At 60.4% G+C, this 19,052-nt stretch overlaps 6 protein-coding genes across 6 annotated transcripts; 1 reads left to right on the top strand and 5 right to left on the bottom strand.

Moving 5' to 3' along the window:
• Positions 1–621: 621 nt before the first annotated feature.
• A1Q1_05199 (uncharacterized protein) lies at positions 622–849 on the bottom strand (the record flags this gene model as incomplete). Its single annotated transcript, XM_014322006.1, has 1 exon — positions 622–849. One exon carries the CDS (start codon positions 847–849, stop codon positions 622–624), a length of 228 nt encoding a protein of 75 aa, XP_014177481.1.
• Positions 850–1,046: 197 nt separating this feature from the next.
• Positions 1,047–1,629, bottom strand: A1Q1_05198 (uncharacterized protein; the record flags this gene model as incomplete). Its single annotated transcript, XM_014322005.1, has 2 exons — positions 1,047–1,201; positions 1,422–1,629. 2 exons carry the CDS (start codon positions 1,627–1,629, stop codon positions 1,047–1,049), a joined length of 363 nt encoding a protein of 120 aa, XP_014177480.1.
• Positions 1,630–6,509: 4,880 nt separating this feature from the next.
• Positions 6,510–10,292, top strand: A1Q1_05197 (uncharacterized protein; the record flags this gene model as incomplete). Its single annotated transcript, XM_014322004.1, has 3 exons — positions 6,510–6,697; positions 6,747–10,134; positions 10,185–10,292. The coding sequence occupies 3 exons, from the start codon at positions 6,510–6,512 to the stop codon at positions 10,290–10,292; spliced, it is 3,684 nt and encodes a 1,227-aa protein (XP_014177479.1).
• Positions 10,293–10,919: 627 nt separating this feature from the next.
• Positions 10,920–11,450, bottom strand: A1Q1_05196 (uncharacterized protein; the record flags this gene model as incomplete). Its single annotated transcript, XM_014322003.1, has 1 exon — positions 10,920–11,450. One exon carries the CDS (start codon positions 11,448–11,450, stop codon positions 10,920–10,922), a length of 531 nt encoding a protein of 176 aa, XP_014177478.1.
• A 1,954-nt stretch (positions 11,451–13,404) lies between these two features.
• On the bottom strand, positions 13,405–15,063 carry A1Q1_05195 (TPR Domain containing protein; the record flags this gene model as incomplete). The annotated part of the gene is made up of 1 exon (XM_014322002.1): positions 13,405–15,063. The coding sequence occupies one exon, from the start codon at positions 15,061–15,063 to the stop codon at positions 13,405–13,407; it is 1,659 nt and encodes a 552-aa protein (XP_014177477.1).
• Positions 15,064–15,634: 571 nt separating this feature from the next.
• Positions 15,635–19,005, bottom strand: A1Q1_05194 (uncharacterized protein; the record flags this gene model as incomplete). The annotated part of the gene is made up of 8 exons (XM_014322001.1): positions 15,635–16,695; positions 16,749–17,131; positions 17,182–17,364; positions 17,461–17,986; positions 18,201–18,283; positions 18,335–18,737; positions 18,788–18,942; positions 18,989–19,005. The coding sequence occupies 8 exons, from the start codon at positions 19,003–19,005 to the stop codon at positions 15,635–15,637; spliced, it is 2,811 nt and encodes a 936-aa protein (XP_014177476.1).
• Positions 19,006–19,052: the final 47 nt, after the last annotated feature.

Here is a 19,052-nt window from a genome sequence, read left to right as displayed (position 1 = left end):
CCCCCCTTTCCGTTGGTTCCCCGCAGCACGTCTCCGAAGACCAGAGGGCCGACTGCGCCGCCCGCCGAAGTAATGAAGCACCGAAGCTGTGCAGATGATCGTCGGCACTGACGTAAGCTCCCCCCGGACCGCGGCGGGCGCCGGGGTCCCCATATCAAAGTCCAAGAAACGTCCAAGACATCCGAGCGGCATCGCTCCCGGTGTCGGTCGTTCGTCCCTCCATGGGTATCCTTTGTCAGCCTGGTCAGTATGATTAGCAGTGAAGCAGCGGGGGGCAAGAAAGAATCAGTGCATTCCGACGATTCCGTGTACAACCCATTTCGGAGCGAAAGTTATTAAGAAGGCGAGGCGAAGAAGGACAAGAGGACGAGAGAGGAATTCTATGTTGAAGCGAGCACTAGCGAGCGCTGCCGAGCGCTAACGGGCGGCCGCGACGTGCTTAGAACAGACACGCGCCGAGGTTGAAACAGAGGAGGGCACCACAGAAGGCAGCTGAATGTTAGCTATACATCAAACACACCCCAGCTGAAGAAGAGGGCAAGACGACGTCGCTCGTAGGTCGACTTGTGCTGACCAGGAGGCGATGAACCCCTACACTCGCTCCTGCTCGCCCTTCGCTCATTACTCACCAAGGCATCCCGCACCACCCGCTCCGGCACCGCCGCCACCGCTGTGGCCCTGCTGGACGTAGATGGGCTGCTGCTGCTGTCCGTACTGCATGCCGCCCTGCTGGCCGTAGCCGCCGCCGCCGTAACCACCGCCGTAGCTCTGCTGGTGGCCTTGCGGCATCGACGAGACGGGATACCACTTCCCATCACTGGCCTGGTACATCTGCTGCGGCGCGGACATGGTTCTTGCTCGTGTTCGGCGTTCGTTGATGAAGAAAGAGGTGGTAGAGTTGTGAGAAGAAGTTGAGTTGTTGCGATTGGGGACGAAAGATGGGCAGGCCGCAGGCGGTGCGTGGGTGGCAATTTAATGTTGAGCCGGGCGCCAAGACATTGAGCCACGTGGTGGCTTGGGGTTCATTTGGTCCCGCACATTTCGTATCACGTGATGGTCTGGCCATCCATCGATCGTTCGTGGCAGTCGAGGAAAGGCTGGGCGGGAGAGCGTGGGATAAAAATAGAAGGGTCGGAATGCGTATGCGGTGAGGTCATGTCGGATCCATGTATCTGGGAATCGGTCAGTTCGACGACGATATCTATCAACTGGGGGTAAAACCCTGCTCAGAAAGCAGGCGCGAGAGGTTCGGGGAGGATTGCACTCACTTGTAAATGCGAAAAGCCATGCAAGAAAACGAACCAGAGGGAGAGAAATCCGCGGTGGAGCGCTTAGAAGAGACAGGCCCCAAGGTCGAAACAGAGGAGAGCACCACAGAGCGCCGCTGCTCGTTAGCTGGCGAACAGGAGCTCGAGACTTACCAAGACATCCCGCGCCGCCCGCTGCAGCACCAGCGCCGCCGCCGCCGGGACGGCCCTGCTGGACGTAGATGGGTTGCTGCTGGCCATACTGCATCTGGGGCTGGCCGTAGCCGCCACCACCGCCGTAACCGCCGCCTCCGTAATCCTGCGGCATCGACGAGACGGGATACCACTTCCCGTCAGATGCTTGGTACATTTGTTGACTCATTGTGCGTGTAGAGTTGCTGGAAGGTCAAGAAGAAGAGTAAGAGAGTAAGAAAGAGTGAGTGAAGAGAGTCGTAAAGTGGGAAACGAAGTGGTGGTTAAAAGAGCTGCCATGGCCGGTCCGATGACCGAGGGGCGTTGGATCGGCGTTGGCGCTAGTGTCAGCTTGAGCCTCGGTTGAAGTGCGGTGACGTAGCGGCGTGAGCCTCACATGGCTCTCACGCTATGCCTGCATCGGCCATCTCCGGTAGCTGCGCTCGCTGTGCTGGACGTCGAGTGCATCGCTCTCGAGGACGCGCAGGCGACGATGCTAAAGATATCAATGGGATCTCGGACACGAGTGCTGGTAATTGATAAGCAGAGTGAGTTCTAAGTCAATGCGTCAGAGGCTTGTCGGGGCGTTTAAGCGCTGGTGGAGGTGCACAGCTGCGGAGAAAGAGCGTTCAGTGCGGGCGATCTCGCGAATCTGGTTTCACGTCTACTCATATGCGCAGCGACATCTTCAAACACAGTTGTAGTCAACGGGCCGTACGGCGCGTACGGGCCGTCTGTCATGAGCGATTGAGTAAAACGTGCAAGTGACCAAGTGGCGAACACGAGGCTCGGAATTCGGATGCCCGTGGTGGCTCCCGTGTCCGCGCCGGATCCCGCACAAATGTCTCACATGCCTCGAAGAATTGCAGGATTGCAGAAGCTCGCGCCCGCCCCGGAAAGAGTTAGTCACCCGCAGATCCCTCGTGATGGGGTCGGATCTGGGGCTTCTTCGCGCCTTCTCACTGGAGTCCTTATCGGACTATGCGCTCGTGACCGTAACTCCGTACTACCGTACCTCTGCACACACTGTATAGAGTGTATAGAGCCGAGGGCGCGTGCCCGGCCGAGCGACTGAGACAGCGTGTGCGCTGTACCTGCTTAGCCTGGCACATGTTTTGTGTGATGAGCGGGGCGCAACGCCCCATGTCTGTTAGTATTCGCGGTTTGTCCGGCGTGATCGCCCAGCTACACTTCCGTTTTCTCGGGCTACCCGACAGACATGTGGGCTGCACTCTGTCCCGCTCTCCCCACCCTGCAACATGAGCTCGGCATCTCGGAGTCGTGTCGCTCTTGTACACAACATAGTCCGAAGATAGTCGGCGAGTGATGCAGTCAGCACGAAGGATTCACGTGATGCGGCCCGTGAACAGAGAGCGGTGCCTGAGCTGTCCGATTTTGACGAGATTTAACCGCGCCTATGAACTCGTTTGGCTGGGCTTGTCAGCCAGCGCGGCGCCCGATTTGTCGGGAAATCAAATGATTCGATGCAATCCGCCGAAGAGCCAGCGAAGCAGCTGAACCCACCGAAGCGCAGCAGCGAACCAGCTCTCGCTGAGCTCTCAACGGGGGCGTCGAGTGGTGCGAACGGATCAGCAACGCCAGCGGAGCCCGTCACGCCCGCGGGGTTCGCGGGGGAGACGCTTCTCGCGACCAGTCGCGAGCGATGGCGTTCGGGGAGACGGCAGGTGGATCGGGGGGCCGATGCATGCGTTCCAGACCGCGTCGCCGGGGCTGTATGCGACTGCATGGTGAGATCTTGGTGGAGGGGAGACACTCCGAGATTGTTTTGCTGGGATGCATAGACACTCCGATGTCGACGGACTGTCAGACGTAAATCGTTTGTGTGCTCGCCGTCTGCGAGTGGTGCGGAGTAATGCATGTCGCAGAGCTCCGCGGGGAGATGAGCAGCCCCGATGGGTAGTCGGGGTGGCCAGCTCGCGCTCGCACCCGTTGAGCGTCATTGATCCATGGCCAAGATCCGGACAGAGGGCAGGCTCAGAGAGTCATGTTCGGTATTTTGGCGAATGGCCAATGCCGTCGCGAGATCGAGTAGGAATGGGCTCGTGGCCAGGCCGCAGCCGCAAACATGCCTGATATGCCTGGAGACCCCGGCAGTTTCCTGCCGTTGCCGCAGGGACGAGCGGAAAAATTGGAAATTATCGTCCCATCGACTTCGGCATCCCGCGCAGATAAGAATTGTCATTGTCGGAGACCCGCGCGATAAGTCTTCCGCTCTGGCTTGCTTTGTTGTCCTGAGACGAGGATCGAGCTCGTCATCTCTCCAGCTGCGGCACCAACCGCACCGCTCGCTGCAAAGCCATTCCCTGCTTACCCCTCAGGAACGCGAAATGCATCCAGTCCTGGCAGTCCTGGATCGCAGGGCACCCGCGTCAGTTGCATAGCTCCGTAGGCTGCGGAGGCAGGAGAGAGCTTGGTCGGTCCTGAATCCCCGCGCGCCAGCGCCTGCCAAGCGATCAGGCAGACTGCGAGGCAGCGTTCCTTCCGAGCTTCTTCGGTGCCCGTAGATCGACCGCTTGTGACAGGACACGCAGCCTGCCACGGCGACATGGCTGCATCAATGGCTGCTTTGCGAGATCCTGGCAGCCTCGCTACGGATCAATGCTGTGGGGAAATGGGCAATCAAGTCACCGTCCGTGATCCGTGGTCGCATTAACAATTCTGTCGCGCTGAACCTTGTTCCTGCTGCTCTCGTGTGCAAGGGGGGTGCCGACGCCGGCGGCACAGGCGCACGAGCTGAGACCGCTCCGACAGGCTTGCAGCGGGACTGCACAAGGCTCGCTTGACCTGCACGAGCGCAAGATGGCAGGAGAGGCACGGAAGGCACACAAACGCGGCACGATCACCGCACCGGCAATGACAACAGATCATCGGCGCTCCGCAGATTACTCTTTGGCTTCGTATCTTACCGAGGCCGGCCTGCACTAGGGTTCCGAAGCATGAGCGCCCGAGAAGCGCGGCGTAGTGATCGATCGGTCGTCCTGTGGGCGCTCGTCGCCGGCGGCCCAGTGCCGCTGCGGCACTGGCGAGGTCACGTTTCCGTGCGGACCGGTAAAGGCTCGCAATCAACACCCGGCCCGGTTATATCTCGCGTCGTTCGCATCGTTTTGGGTGGTAAAATAATCGATCGTAGCACGAGACCAGAAGCTTTAAGGATGCAAAATCCATGTAAGCACTCGGGAATACTCGGGGCACCACTGCTTTACGGCTGCCTCATGGTTGTGCTTGCAGGATGCACGACCAGAGCCCATGGCGGCTAGCACGGTTAGCGGGCTCGGCGAGTGCTGACTAGGTACATCTGGGTGTGTGCTGGAACGTAGGTCAGTGACCAGGGGAAGTGAGGGGGGTGTCATGGATGCCATCAGTTCAGGATCGGCAGTGGCAGCGCCAGCACGGCAGCGCACAAGCACGAGCACTTGTCGACTTGTCAGCACTAGTAGCACTAGTAATCAAGCACCGTTCGGCCCATTAACGCTCTCCCGCTGCGTGGATCTGTGGATTTAAACACATCTCATCGATTAGCCAGTTAGCGGTTGCACTACATCTGGACTAAATGGGATTTTAGGCACAATCTGTATCGGTGGGGGGGACCGTGAGTGGACGGTGAGGGCCGTGAGTCGGGAGGACTTGCGGGCGATTGCTCGGGAGAGGGGGGAGAGAGTCATCAGAGGCCGTGACAAGAGCGAGGGCGCTGATTGGGGCAAAGCGTCCTTGCGGCCAGACGGCAGACGGCGTCGCGGGCGTGGAAGAGGGGGGAGAGGGCAGACGACGCGGGCGAGCGGGCGAGTCGTGTCTGTGGACCAAGGACAGAGATTCCGGCAGCGGCAAGTCTTGTCGACCGAAAGACGATGAGATCAGGGGCGGGCTGAGTCCAGGGGCACAGGCAGAGCGGTTCAGGCGATACAGGGCCCGCCCCGGTGCCCGGTATCTGACTGACGCCACACACCCACCCACCCACTCACTCTCTCTCTCACATCGCTGCCCCGCCATACCGTAGCCGCAACCGTAGCCGCAACCGTCCTCCGCCGCTGCCGCACACACAAGACACTCACCCCCCCCGGCACTAACTCACTTTTTCTTTAACACGCTCACATCTCTCCCCCTCTTCTTCCTTCTTCCTTCTTTCTCCCAGACTTCTCCTTCTCCACCTTCTCGCTGAAACCCCCGCCGCGACCAGGTCCACGCACAACAAGCACTTCTGCCCGAGTGCCCAAAACAACCACCTCACCTTATCGCACCTAGCATCCCACACAAGCTAGCTGCACCCCCGGGGCCTCTCCGCTCGATACCCTTCTGATCCTTCCCGACGGACCCCACCCGTTCTTCTGTGTTCCTTTCGTTCCAGCCGTACCTACCTGTCTATCCAAAAGTCACTACAATGGCCGAGGCTCCCTCCTCTTCGGTGAGTTCGAGTTCCCCAGTCGTCCTTCCCCCTCCCCCATCGCGATCCCTCGCAGGAACCGCGTCTCTGCGTCTTCCCCCCCGCGTACCTATGAACCTATGAGTTGGGCTGTATGGCGTGCTGGCGCGTGTGTACATGAACCCGTAGTCTTTCGCGACCTATGCGTCGTGCCGAGGTTTCAGGTGGAAACACCCAGCCAGGACGGAGGGTCGGCGGCACGGAGCGCTGGCGAGCGGACTGGGCGCCGCTACCGCCCTGTATGTGCTCAGCTCGCATCCAGTCGCCCGGGCCATCACTGGGGCTGGTTCAGCCAGGTGTCTCTCAGGTCTTGCCAGGTCCGCAACCCCGAGCAGCGCACGCGCCTTCCTTCGTCAACGTGTTTATAACGCGCGACGTGTTGCTCTGGCAGGAGATGCTTTCCCCACAGCCTTAGAAGTCGAGCAAGCCACCACCGCCCCTCAGAAGTGTTGTCTCTCGGAGCTCCTCATCCGTTGCTCCAGACTCGCCTCTTATAGCTCTCGCTCGCATCCCGCTGCTCTTCTTAGGACGCTTGCTGCCCCTCTCACCACTCTGTCTTCTGTGACCCCCAACTCTCTCAAAACCCCCACCTCCCCACCCAGTTTCCCACTGTATCCCGGACAATCTTGCTGATGCGTTCTTCTCAACTCTTGGCACTCAAACGCGTCGTCACTCGTGTCCCCACCACTCGTGCAATGTCTACTTCGCAATGGCGGCAATTTAATTCCTCTCCTCAGGCTTGGGCCCAGCACCTTGGCCTCGACAAGTCCGCCCCTGCCACCCCTGGCACTCCCGGCTCCCCCGGCACCCCTATCCAGACGTGAGTTCCTGCAGGCAGCTTGCGAACTCTTCCCAGAGCTGACTGGCAGCGTCGACCGCGTCCGTAAGCAGCAGGCTGGCCACAATGGCCCCCTCAAGAAGGTCCTCGTCGCCAACCGTGGTGAGATCGCCATCCGTGTCTTCCGTACTGCTCACGAGCTCGCCATGAGCACGGTCGCCATCTACTCGCACGAGGACCGCATGTCCGCCCACCGTTACAAGTCGGACGAGTCCTACCTCGTCGGCAAGGGCCTCGCCCCCGTCGCCGCCTACCTCTCGCAGGACGACATCATCCGCATTGCCCTCGAGCACGGTGTGGACATGATTCACCCCGGCTACGGCTTCCTTTCTGAGAACGCCGAGTTCGCCAAGAAGGTTGAGGCCGCCGGCATTGCCTTCATCGGTCCCCGCCCCGAGACCATTGACGCTCTTGGAGACAAGACCAAGGCCCGTGACGTCGCTATCAAGACCAAGGTCCCCGTCGTCCCCGGTACCCCCGGCCCCGTCGAGTCCTACAAGGAGGCTGAGTCCTTCATCAAGGAGTACGGTTTCCCCGTCATCATCAAGGCTGCCATGGGTGGTGGTGGCCGTGGTATGCGTGTCGTCCGCGACGAGGCTTCGTTCAAGGACAACTTCGAGCGTGCCGTCTCCGAGGCCAAGTCCGCCTTCGGTGACGGAACTGTCTTCATTGAGCGTTTCCTCGACAAGCCCCGCCACATTGAGGTCCAGCTTCTTGCCGACTCGCAGGGCAACTGTGTCCACCTCTTCGAGCGTGACTGCTCCGTTCAGCGTCGTCACCAGAAGGTCGTTGAGGTCGCCCCCGCCCCTCACCTTGACGAGAACACCCGCCAGGCTATCCTCAGCGACGCTCTGAAGCTCGCCCACGCCGTCGGCTACCGCAACGCCGGTACCGCCGAGTTCCTCGTCGACCAGCAGAACCGCCACTACTTCATCGAGATCAACCCTCGTATCCAGGTCGAGCACACCATCACTGAGGAGATCACCGGCATTGACATTGTCGCTGCCCAGATCCAGATCGCCGCCGGCGTCACCCTTGAGCAGCTCGGCCTTACCCAGGACCACATCCACCGCCGTGGCTTCGCTATCCAGTCCCGTATCACCACTGAGGACCCCGCTGCCGGCTTCCAGCCCGACACCGGAAAGATCGAGGTCTACCGCTCGGCCGGTGGTAACGGTGTCCGTCTCGATGCCGCCTCTGGTTACGCTGGTGCCCAGATCACCCCCCACTACGACTCTCTCCTCGTCAAGTGCTCCGTCTCTGGTGCCACCTACGAGGTCGCTCGCCGCAAGATGCTCCGTGCGCTCATTGAGTTCCGTATCCGTGGTGTCAAGACCAACATCCCCTTCCTCATCCGTCTCCTCACCCACCCCGTCTTCGAGTCTGGCCGCACCTGGACCACCTTCATCGACGACACTCCCGAGCTCTTCAAGCTCGTCCAGTCGCAGAACCGTGCCCAGAAGCTTCTTGCTTACCTCGGTGACCTCACCGTCAACGGCTCGTCCATCATGGGCCAGTCTGGTGAGCCCGGCCTCAAGACCGAGGCCCTCATCCCCTCGATCGTCGACAAGGACGGCAAGAAGGTCGACACCTCTGTCTCGCAGCAGAAGGGCTGGCGTAACATTATTGTCAACGAGGGCCCCGAGGCCTTCGCCAAGGCTATCCGCGCTTACCCCGGATGCCTGATCATGGACACCACCTGGCGTGACGCCCACCAGTCGCTCCTCGCGACCCGTATGCGTACCGTCGACATGGCCAACATTGCCAAGGAGACCTCGCACGCTCTCGCCAACGCCTACTCGCTTGAGTGCTGGGGTGGCGCCACCTTCGACGTCGCTATGCGCTTCCTCTACGAGGACCCCTGGGAGCGTCTCCGCACTCTCCGCAAGCTTGTTCCCAACATTCCCCTCCAGGCTCTTGTTCGTGGTGCCAACGCTGTCGGTTACACCTCGTACCCCGACAACGCCATCTACGAGTTCTCCAAGAAGGCTGTTGAGAACGGTCTTGACATCTTCCGTGTCTTCGACTCGCTCAACTACTTCGAGAACCTCAAGGTCGGTATTGACGCCGCCAAGAAGGCCGGTGGTGTCGTTGAGGGTACCATCTGTTACTCTGGCGACGTTGCCAACCCCAAGAAGACCAAGTACACCCTTGACTACTACCTCGACCTGACCAACAAGCTCGTTGGCGAGGGTATCCACGTCCTCGGTATCAAGGACATGGCTGGTCTCCTCAAGCCCGAGGCTGCCACCATGCTCGTTGGCGCCATCCGCAAGGCTCACCCCAACCTCCCCATCCACGTCCACTCGCACGACACTGCCGGTATCGCCGTCGCTTCCATGCTCGCCGCTGCCAAGGCCGGTGCCGACGTTGTCGACGTTGCCATTGACGACCTCTCTGGTCTCACCTCGCAGCCCGCCATGGGTGCCGTCTGCGCTGCCCTCGAGCAGTCCAACCTCGGCCCCGGCATCTCGCACGAGAACATTACTGCCCTCAACACCTACTGGTCGCAGATCCGTCAGCTCTACCAGTGCTTCGAGGCCAACGTCCGTGCCTCCGACTCTGGTGTCTTTGACCACGAGATGCCCGGTGGCCAGTACACCAACCTCCAGTTCCAGGCTTCGCAGCTCGGCCTCGGCACCCAGTGGATCGAGATCAAGAAGGCCTACCAGGAGGCTAACCAGCTCTGTGGTGACATTGTCAAGGTCACCCCCTCGTCCAAGGTTGTTGGAGACTTTGCCCAGTTCATGGTCTCGAACAAGCTTACCCCCGAGGAGGTCATCGAGCGCGCTGACAAGCTCGACTTCCCCTCGTCGGTCGTCGAGTTCTTCCAGGGCTACCTCGGCCAGCCCGTCGGCGGCTTCCCCGAGCCTCTCCGCTCCAAGATCATCCGCGACAAGCCCAAGATCGACCAGCGCCCCGGTCTCTCGATGAAGCCCCTCGACTTCAAGAAGATCAAGGCCGAGCTCCGTGAGCAGTACGGCAACCAGATCAACGACAACGACGTCATGTCGTACGTCATGTACCCCGCTGTCTTCAAGGAGTTCCAGAAGTTCCTCGAGTCGTACGGCGACCTTTCGGTCGTCCCGACCCGCTGGTTCCTGGGCAAGCCTCAGATTGGCGAGGAGATGGCCATCCCCATCGAGCAGGGCAAGACCCTGACCGTCAAGCTCTTAGCTGTTGGACCCCTCGACACTAACAAGGGTACCCGTGAGGTCTTCTGGGAGCTCAACGGAGAGACCCGCGCCGTTGTTGTTACCGACAAGAACGCCGCTGTCGAGGTCGTCACCCGTGAGAAGGCCACGTCCGAGCCCGGCTCCGTCGGCGCCCCCATGGGCGGTGTCGTCGTCGAGGTCCGCGTCAAGGAGGGCCAGGACGTCAAGGCCGGCGACCCCATTGCCGTTCTGTCCGCTATGAAGGTGAGTCTTACCCAATTGTTTTGGCTATGTTCCAACGCTGACTTTCCCAGATGGAGTCCGTCGTGTCCGCCCCCGTGTCCGGAAAGGTTGCGCGCGTGCTCGTCGCCGAGAACGACTCGCTCGGCTCTGGCGATCTTATGGTCGAGATTACCCACTAGACAGTGGCGTAGGCTCAGTAGATGTAGAAGAAATTGTATTTTCAGGCAGCTTCATGCAATATGGTAACGATTACGGGCCGCTTGGCTGGGCGGGTGAATGGACTGGCTCGGCATCCTCATCGTAGCACGGGCGCTGACCAAGGTTGACCAAGCTGTCTTCCGTTCCGTAACTCATGGGAGCGCCAGCTGTCGCGTTCCAACGCATGCATGTACCCAACATTCTTGTGCATTGAGGTCAGTTGCATGTTCATTGATCCTCATATATAAATGCAAAGCGTGAGCCTGTGCATGAGCAAACTGTCAGTCGAGTTAGTCATCGCAACGTAATTGTACCCGAAAAACCCGAAGATGCATCCGATTTCCGGAGATCTATAATATAGTGTAAGGAATGACAGTAATGTCTACAACAAGTGTCCGTAGCGCAGCCGGACGAGCTCATGCAATGAGCGAGTGACTAGCTCTGCTAGGCGGTGGTGGTGACCCGCTGGGTCTTTTGAGATGGTAGTCGTTTGGTGGGTGCCACTGGGGCATCGCCGCTGGGGCAGTAATGATCGTGGTGCCACTGGGGCAAGTGGGGTGCGAGGCATCGAGCCTTTCGTGTGCTCTCAGAAGTGCTCTCAGAGGTGCTTAGAGGGCAAGGACGGCCGAGGCGAGGAAGGTGACGGCCATGGCAATGCCGGCGGGAGAGAGGCGGACGGCGGCGGACTCCTTCTTGTCCTCCTCCTTCTTGTCGCCGGCGGCGCCGGCGGCGGCGGCGGAGGCGTTCTTGGTCTGGCACGAGCCCTCGGCCCCGTGCTCGCTCTGGCAGTACATGAAGTCGGCCTCCTTGTCGGAAGGGAGCTTGCAGAGCTGCAGGCCGCAGTCGGGGGACGCGGTGCCGTTGGCGTTCTTGGCGACACGGTTGAAGGCGGCCGCGACGGCGGACGCGGTCGCGTTCTTCTCGCCCCACGCCGCAGAGCCACCAGCCTGCTGGCAGCAGTAGAGCGTGATGTCGTTGTAGTTGGCGGCGCAGACGCTGTCGGTGCCCGCGACAGTGCCGTTCCACTTGTAGTCCTCGACCTTGAGGGCCGACTTGCCGTAGCACTGCTCAGGAATGCCCGAGACCTGCGGGATGGCAGTGGCGGTAGCGGAAGGGGTGGCGACGGACGAGGAAGACATTTTGAACAGAAAGAGAAGAAAGAGAGTGTGGTTCTCGGTGGGAGACAAGGAAAGACGGCGGTAGGGGGGGTTTCGGTGAGACTAGCTCGATGGATGCTGCGGGGTGCTCTTGTCTCTTCGATATCTTATATACAGCCTGGCTCGCTGCACCGTGAAAAACATTCGGCCCACGCTCCCCTGCCTCACCACAGCACCAGACCCGAGAGTGAGCCCCACTCGCTTACTTCTTTCCAAGTCGGACACTCATTTTTTTTCTGGTCCCTCGCAACCACAAGGCGTCTCGTAGAGCAATCAATCCTCTGGCGCCACGGCCGCGCAAACCCACCGCAGCCCGGAGCGCCATGTTTATCAGGTACGCAGTAAAAGCTTCCCTCACCCAAAGGTCCAGGTACGTAAAGGAAATTCAGATTACAGAACGAGGGTCGCTCCAGGTGCTGGGGTATTTCGGGGTCTCTACTTTCCTCCTGGACGTTTGGTTTGCATTTTCTAGTCGCCGAGCAAAAAGAGTGATTAGAAAGCCAAGGCATCAGACCAGAGGAGACCGGGATTAAACCGGCGGTGAGTGCCCGGGATCTCGCGTGGTCGTGGTCCCTCAAATCGGCATTTCGTCGATTCTGGCGTAATCCGGTTGATTTTCTCTGGCTTCTAGGCCTTCGTCGTCCCTAAATCCATACTTGCTCGTCCATGCGCGTCCGCGACTGGGTACGGCATAAAACCCACTCGGCATCCGGACCAGCCGAGTCTGACCCGGCCAGCCCGGGCTGGCCGGTAGGGGGCTGGACAGCCAGCACCCCGGGGTTAATGATGGACCCCGAAATGCTAGAGAAACAAGCCAAAAACTAATCCCCGGCCCTTAACCCTTCTGGCCCAGACTCTCACGCGACTGACCCAGTCCAATTCATTCACTCAGCCAGACCCACACCTCCAGCGCCGCCATTCTTGCCGTAGTGGAGAGCGCCGGGAGGGTGCTCCAGGACGCTCGCGTGGGCGCCTCGATCCGGAGTAAAGCAGCCCTTGCTGACCCCCGACGTCCTCAGAGCCTCGTCCCCCGCTTACCTGGCAGAATGGCGGTTGATCTGGACAGGCAGCTCGGCAGCAAACATGCATGTCCATCAGGCAAAGGCAGTCAGGCTCGCTGACACTACTCCAAAGAAGTAATGACCAATAGGCCATCAGGACTAGAAGCGAGACGAAGTCGTGACTAACTGCTCAAGCTCGCGCAGACGCATGGGTGTACGTCGTAGGCACACAGGCACGAAGGCACACGGGAGGGCCTGGCAGCGACACTCAGAAGCCCTAGTAAGTCGTACGTGCGCGGTAGGTTTTGGGGTCCCCGAGCTTGTTGTGGTACTCCCAGGTGAGATGCTTTTGTTTTCACCGTCCTGAGTGGAGCTTTCGCTGTCAGTCGGAGCCTGCCTGGTCGCCGATACGCGACTTGGGTGGCTTGCCATGCCGACCGCACGTGGAGACGGTGGTCCGCAATCAGAGTGAGAGCGACGGGCGATGTGCGGTGCTTGGCAGACTCGGCTGGGTCCGCCCAGCCCTCGTGACTGCGCAGGTGCAGCTGTAAGCTTTGAGGCTCTCTTGGCAGACAGCAGAGCGACCGTTTTGAGGTCATTGCGACGCGTTAGGCATCAGGACGCGTCTGTCGATTTCGTTGGGGGCGCGCTGGGTGTCGGATGCTATCGCGAGCGAGTGAGATAAGAGGTCCGAGAGGCGATGCGATTATGCATGCTGGAGGAAGGCACACAGGGTGCAGAGTGTAGGGTGCCAGTGTCGATCCGCAGATCATCCGCAGTTCACTTGAGGTCACCGAGGAATGGACTGAGGTGTTCGTGGGTTGGGAAATGTCGGTGACCAAAGGCAAGGACAGCCTGCGAAGAATCGATGGTTTGCAGGTTGTGCAGAGCGTGTAGAGGGGTGTGATGATCCGCAGTCACTAGACATGCACCGCTCACAGAGGCTCCTGCTTCACCACTGGCCTCGGCGTCGCAACCACGCCAGGCTCCGTCTTGACGCGGACCGGTGTCTCCTTCTTCTTCTCCTTCTTCGACTTCTTCGCCGGGGTGTCATTCAGCGCTCTCTCCTCCACCTCGAGTGCACGCTTCTTCTCCGCCTTGCGCTTCAGCCTCATCTCCTTGTACGCCTGGTTCCTCTCCTTCTCACTCATTTGTTTCAGCTTCTTTGCCGCCTTCTTGTTCCGCTTCTCCAGCTCCTTGCGCTCCTTCTGTTCCTGCTCCTCCTTCTCCTTCCGCAACCGCTTCTTCTCGGCGTTCCGCGCCGCGTTGCGCTCATTCTCTTCCCGCCTTTGTCGCTTCAGCTCGGCGCGTGCAACAGCCTCCGCGTCCGACTTCTGCCGGCGCTTCTCAGCCTTCTCGGCCTTCTCGGCCATCTTTTCCTTTTTGCTCTTGCCTTTGCCCTTGCGCAGTGCAGCTGGCACCTTGGTCTTCACAGATGTTGAACGCAGCGGCCCACCGGCCAGCAGGTCGTGATGCTCCTGGCGCGCTCGGGTCATGTTGACATTGATGAACTGGAACCCGCGCCGGGTGACGATCGTGGGGTCCCACGGCCACCGGCTCAGCCACAATGCAATTGCGCTAGCCCATACGCCCGCGTTCTTCTCGCCCAACGCTGGGACACCGCCGAGCGGGATGCGGTGGAAGTCGAGTCCCGAGCTGGCCCTCGATAGCCGAAGCGCGAGCGGGCCGGTCGCGAAGCTGCCTGCCGAGATGCTTGGGCTGGTCGATGGACAAGCGTTGCCGCCAGAAGTTGAGGTTGGCGTTGGGAGGAACACAGGCGGCGCAGCGATCACCCGCCCCCAACCCTGCTTGTGGGAGATTAGCGCCACGGCCCATCCGCCTTCGATCGGCGGGATGACAATGACGCTGAGCTTCGCGTCCTCTCCTTCTTCCGGCGGATTGTAAGCGTCAACGCCGTAGTAAAGCCGGTTGCCGTTGAACGCCTGCGGGGCAGCGGCGCGGACGACAGCCTCCACCACCGCGGGACTGTATGCCGTGTACTGCGTGATGCGGACTGCCGGTCCTTCCTCCGCTTCTTCCTCCGTCGATGGTGAACGCCGGCGAGGCGTAGCGGCCGCTTGAGGCAGGATCGGTGCGGCAGGCCGAACCTGAATAACAGAGGGAGAGGGTTGGACAGGTGGAGCGGCGAGAGAGTCAAGGTCGAGCATATTATCGACACGGGTCCTATCCGCGTCCTCGATTTCCTCATCCTCATCCTCGCCATCCCCTCTTTCCCCCACCTCCTTCTTGACGTCTCCTCCAGCCAAATGGGCCGGTCTCGGCGGCGGCGGCAGCGGGATATCATTCGGTAGACTGAGTTCCAACTTGACTTCCTCGGGCTTGACGTCCTCATCCAGCTCGTCATCTTCAGAGTCCATGCTCATGTCTGAGTCCGATTCCGAGTCCGAGTCACTGTCGCTGTCGCTCTCGCTATCGGTTTCGGGCACGCTGTCGCTGTCGCTATCTGTGTAGGAGGAGATGGAAGCGGAGTCCGAGCATGCCCGCTCGGAGCTCGAGAGCAGCGAGATGGGTTGCACGACTGTTCCCATCCACTCCCCAGCGGAGGGCTTGATCTCGATCGGCTCCGTCTTCATCCTTTCTCCGTTCCTCGAGAAATCCGTTCCTCCGAGGAAGACTTGTAGTTCAGTGGAGTCGAGGGTGTGGTCGGGTGCTGGCACTGCACACGCTTCAGTTTTTGCAGTGCGAGACTCTCGGCACAGTCGGTGTCGTTGTAGATAGAGAAAAGAACAAAAAGAAGGAAGGCACAGAGACACTGGGTCGTGTGGGGAAAGACACAATGGGGCGGATAAGATAACGTGCAAGGTTCGCTGGGCATGCTGTGGGCACGGACCCGTTCCACCCACAGAGGAGGAAACGAGGGACAGAGGCGTCAGCCAACGCGACGCGTTTTGCGGGGTCCCCACTTCTCTTCTCTCTCACGTGCCATCCTTCCTTCTATCCCCTCCTTCACAATCTTCTGCTGCTATTAAATGTCATTACGATGTACATCAGACTAGATACAACTACATGCTTCGTAAGATTTAGAAGATGGGACCCTGGGAGGTATACGAGCGACGAGGACACAGTGAACCGGAACACGAGACAACGCAACAGGCATGAGGGGAGCAAGGGTGAAGGCTCAGGCATACGGCCTACGACCCTCACCTAAGACTGTTGCGCTGCCCACGCATCCAGCAGCGCCGGATCCACGACGGGCATCTCCCCCGTGCCAGGCGGGAAGAGCATGGCGAGCCACGCCTCAAAGTTCTCGTCGTTCGCTGTCTGCGCCGCGTCCTCGGCCATATCCTGAGGCGACGAGTCGCTGGGCGTGTGCTGTTTCGCGCCGTGCACTCCGTTGCCCATCTGCGCCGCCACGCCGCCGGTGACGGCTCCGCCAGGACCACCGGGACCGCCGGGGGCAGCTCCGTTTCCGTTTCCGAGCGGGTTCACACGCGCCGAATTGCTGTTCCCAGCATTCGAGAGCAGCTCGGGCTGGAAGCTCTGGTGCGGCAGCGCAAAGGCTGTAGGCGGGAAGCCGAGACTGTGCAAAGGCAGCACGCCCAGGCCAGGCTGAAACTCGACCCGCTCGACTTCGACGTGGTTCGGGCTCGCACCGAGCCCACTCGCCGCGAGCGCCTCTCGCGCCTTGGCCACAACGCGGCGCATACGCTGCGTCAGAGCGCGATTCTTGCTGTTCGGGCGCAGTTTCACCGTCCATTCCAGAATCGCGAGTCCTTCCTCGAGCACGCCGAGGCGTTGCGGGACGAGGTGCGCTTCCGTTGTCTTGACCACGAGCACGGCTTGGCACAGCAGGACACTGAAGAGGTCCGCCGCGAAGGAGAACCAGCGCGCCATGCTCCCGTCCTGGTTTAGAATGCCGCGGACGAGCTGCAGCATACGCTCGCATACTTCGATAATTGTGCGGACTGAGAGCTCGCATGACGGGTCGCCCGTTGCCATTGCACGCATGAAGATTGGCCGGTGCAGGTAGAAGAACACCATGCAGATGTGTGTCGCCATGCGGTACTGCTGATGCAAGAGGCGTTCGGCACTGAGCGTTGTGGTGTAGTCGGACGAGCCGGGTGAGGCGGCGCTCGCCGGTGGGGGAGAGACGACAACAGCGGGCGCGCCCGGTCGCACGAGCGGGAACGCCTCGATCGGGAACGAGGAGCAGCGCAGGTGTGCGGGCAGAGAGTGCAGCAATCGCCGAAGACCGGCATCGATGTCTTGTACCACTGATGGTCAGCTAAAGCTGACGGGGCCTGGCAGCTCGACTCACTGTTCAGATCCGGCGTTTCGACACGGGTCCAGAAATCATGCACGCGCTGCATATGCACGCCGAGGTTCCACTTCCAGACAAAGTACCCCTCCTTGTGCGCGTCGGAGGGATAGGGTGTGTCGTAGTGGTCGTGTGCGATACTACCGGGCAGCAGCGCTGTGAGGCAGTGCACTCTCTCGAGCGCGAGGAGCTCGTGCCATATCCGCCGGCGCCAGTCGGCTTCTTCCGGTCGCGTGCCTGCGTGCGCCGTCTCTTTGTCCCTATGGTAGCCAGCGATGATGGCTAGCCTGACGCCCAGGCCGGTGATGGGGAAGATGCCGTCGGGGAGGCGCTTGTCGTCCGAGTTGATAAGGAAGGAGCCGAGGAGATGCAGGCAGATCAGGCTCGAGAGGGATGTCTCGGTATAGAAGTGCCGGCCTGGAGACAACTGTACGCTGTTTCGTGGTAGTCTTTCGCCTGGAAGCCTTGGGCTGCGCCGGAAGCTGCCTCGTCGAACAACATCGTCATCGCCATCGTTGCGAAGAGCACGGCCAGGTCGTGTGGGTGCGCGCCCTCCGAGCTGTCGTACACGCTCGCGAGCACCGTGTCGAAGAAGGCAGGCGTCATCGGCTGTATCCTGCTCTTGTCAGCATATAGCCCACGCTATCGTCGGAGGTTCCGACGTCATCGCGGCGGCAGGTCGGAACTACCCTCCGACAAGACCAGCACTCACCTCCAGCTCGTAACCTCGAAGAACGTGTTGAACATGTCCTTCGCCGCTCTCCTCGAGGGGAGCATGATGCGGCACCTGTCAAGCAGCACGCCGGGCAGGTGTCCCTTGCCAGTGAGGCTGACACCGGTACTCCGGCCCCAGGGCGGTTTCCACAGGTTGCTCCCTCGGCGCTCATCCTCGCTGCCCTCGTCCTCGCTCTGTTCCGGACTCGAGAGGTAGAACGCTGTCGTGCCCATCCCGGCGTGACGTTTCGTTGGAATGTGGCCGAGCGCCATGTGTCCCAGCATGGCTGCCATCTCGACCGCACTGCGCGAGGAGCCTGGTAGTGATGAGGGCATGTTGGGCGGGGAGAGGGATGCATTGGGAGCCGTGACGGATGGCGCTTCGGACGCAGTGAGCTCGTGCGCGAGCCCATTCCGGCGCAGAGACTCCTCGAGGTACTTGACTCGTGCGGTGAGCTCGGCGATGGTGACCGACTTGGGCTGCGTGATTTTCGACACCTGGTTAGGGCAGATGTGTGCGAGTCCTGCATGTCAGCGGTCTGCGAGCGAAGCGAGCAACCGCATGCTCAGAGAGTGGACGTTGCCAGCACAGTTGAGATGCGAGGTTGTATTGACTGAGTGACAAGCCATCGCTACTGAATCAAGACGGAAAGCGCAGCAGATGACGCCTTCTCGGCGTCCAGCGGCGAAGTGCGGGCAACGGCGCAAGCAAAGAGGTACTCACCCTTCTTGACGCACTCGCTGCACGGCCATGATCGGTTACCTGGTTGTTGTCAGCACTGTCTGGGGTGTGTCTCTCCGCAGTATGTGTGTCACTAAGGCTAGGCGGGCCCCGCGGCCCTCCGCGACCCTAGCTAGCAATGGGTACGTACATTTCGATTTGGTGCGACGGCACTCCTCGCAGTTGAGGTGTATGCGACGCCGCTTCTTCTTGCTCTGGTCTTGGACTGGGGGGTCCATTGTTGCTGTCGCTGTTGATGGCTGGCAGCCGCGGGGCCAGGACGGCGGGTTGTTGAATGAGAAAGATGGAAAGGAGGTAAGGAGGTAAGTAGGTAGGTGGTGGACGGGTCGGATCGGTAGTTAATACTTGGGTGGTGGACTGCGGTTTGTGTCTGGTGTACTGGTGTCTAGCGCTTAAGCGGGGCAATGCGGCAGTGCGCGGCACAGGCGGCACAGGCGGCAGTGGAAGGACCAGGTGGTCCAGCTGTCCTGGTGACTGGGCAAGGGCCGAGATGCCGACCTCCGCCTGGCCCTGTGAGCGTGCCTGGGGACGCACTTAGCCGTGGCCCAGCATACACACGTACACATCTCGAGTGCAGACGTACAGAGATACTCCAAACCTCCCCCACTCTCATCGGGCACACCCACTTTGACTCCTCCGATGAATCCTTGGGCCGACGTGACCGATACCACTGTCCCGACCGATCCACTGCTATCCTTGCCGGCCTTGCCCCAAGTGTCCCAAGTGTCCGACTCTATCCTGCTTTAGCCTGAGCTTAGCCTGTGGCTACATCCACAAAACATACCAAATGAGCAGCTTCATGCCAAATCGGCCCACGAACCCCTGTCACGAATATCTCGTCGATCGCT

Source organism: Trichosporon asahii, assembly GCF_000293215.1.
Source record: "Trichosporon asahii var. asahii CBS 2479 unplaced genomic scaffold scaffold00071, whole genome shotgun sequence".
Taxonomy (NCBI): Eukaryota; Fungi; Basidiomycota; class Tremellomycetes; order Trichosporonales; family Trichosporonaceae; genus Trichosporon; species Trichosporon asahii.
The sequence above is the reverse complement of the archived record's forward strand: the minus strand, read 5'-3'. Positions and strand labels throughout refer to the sequence as shown.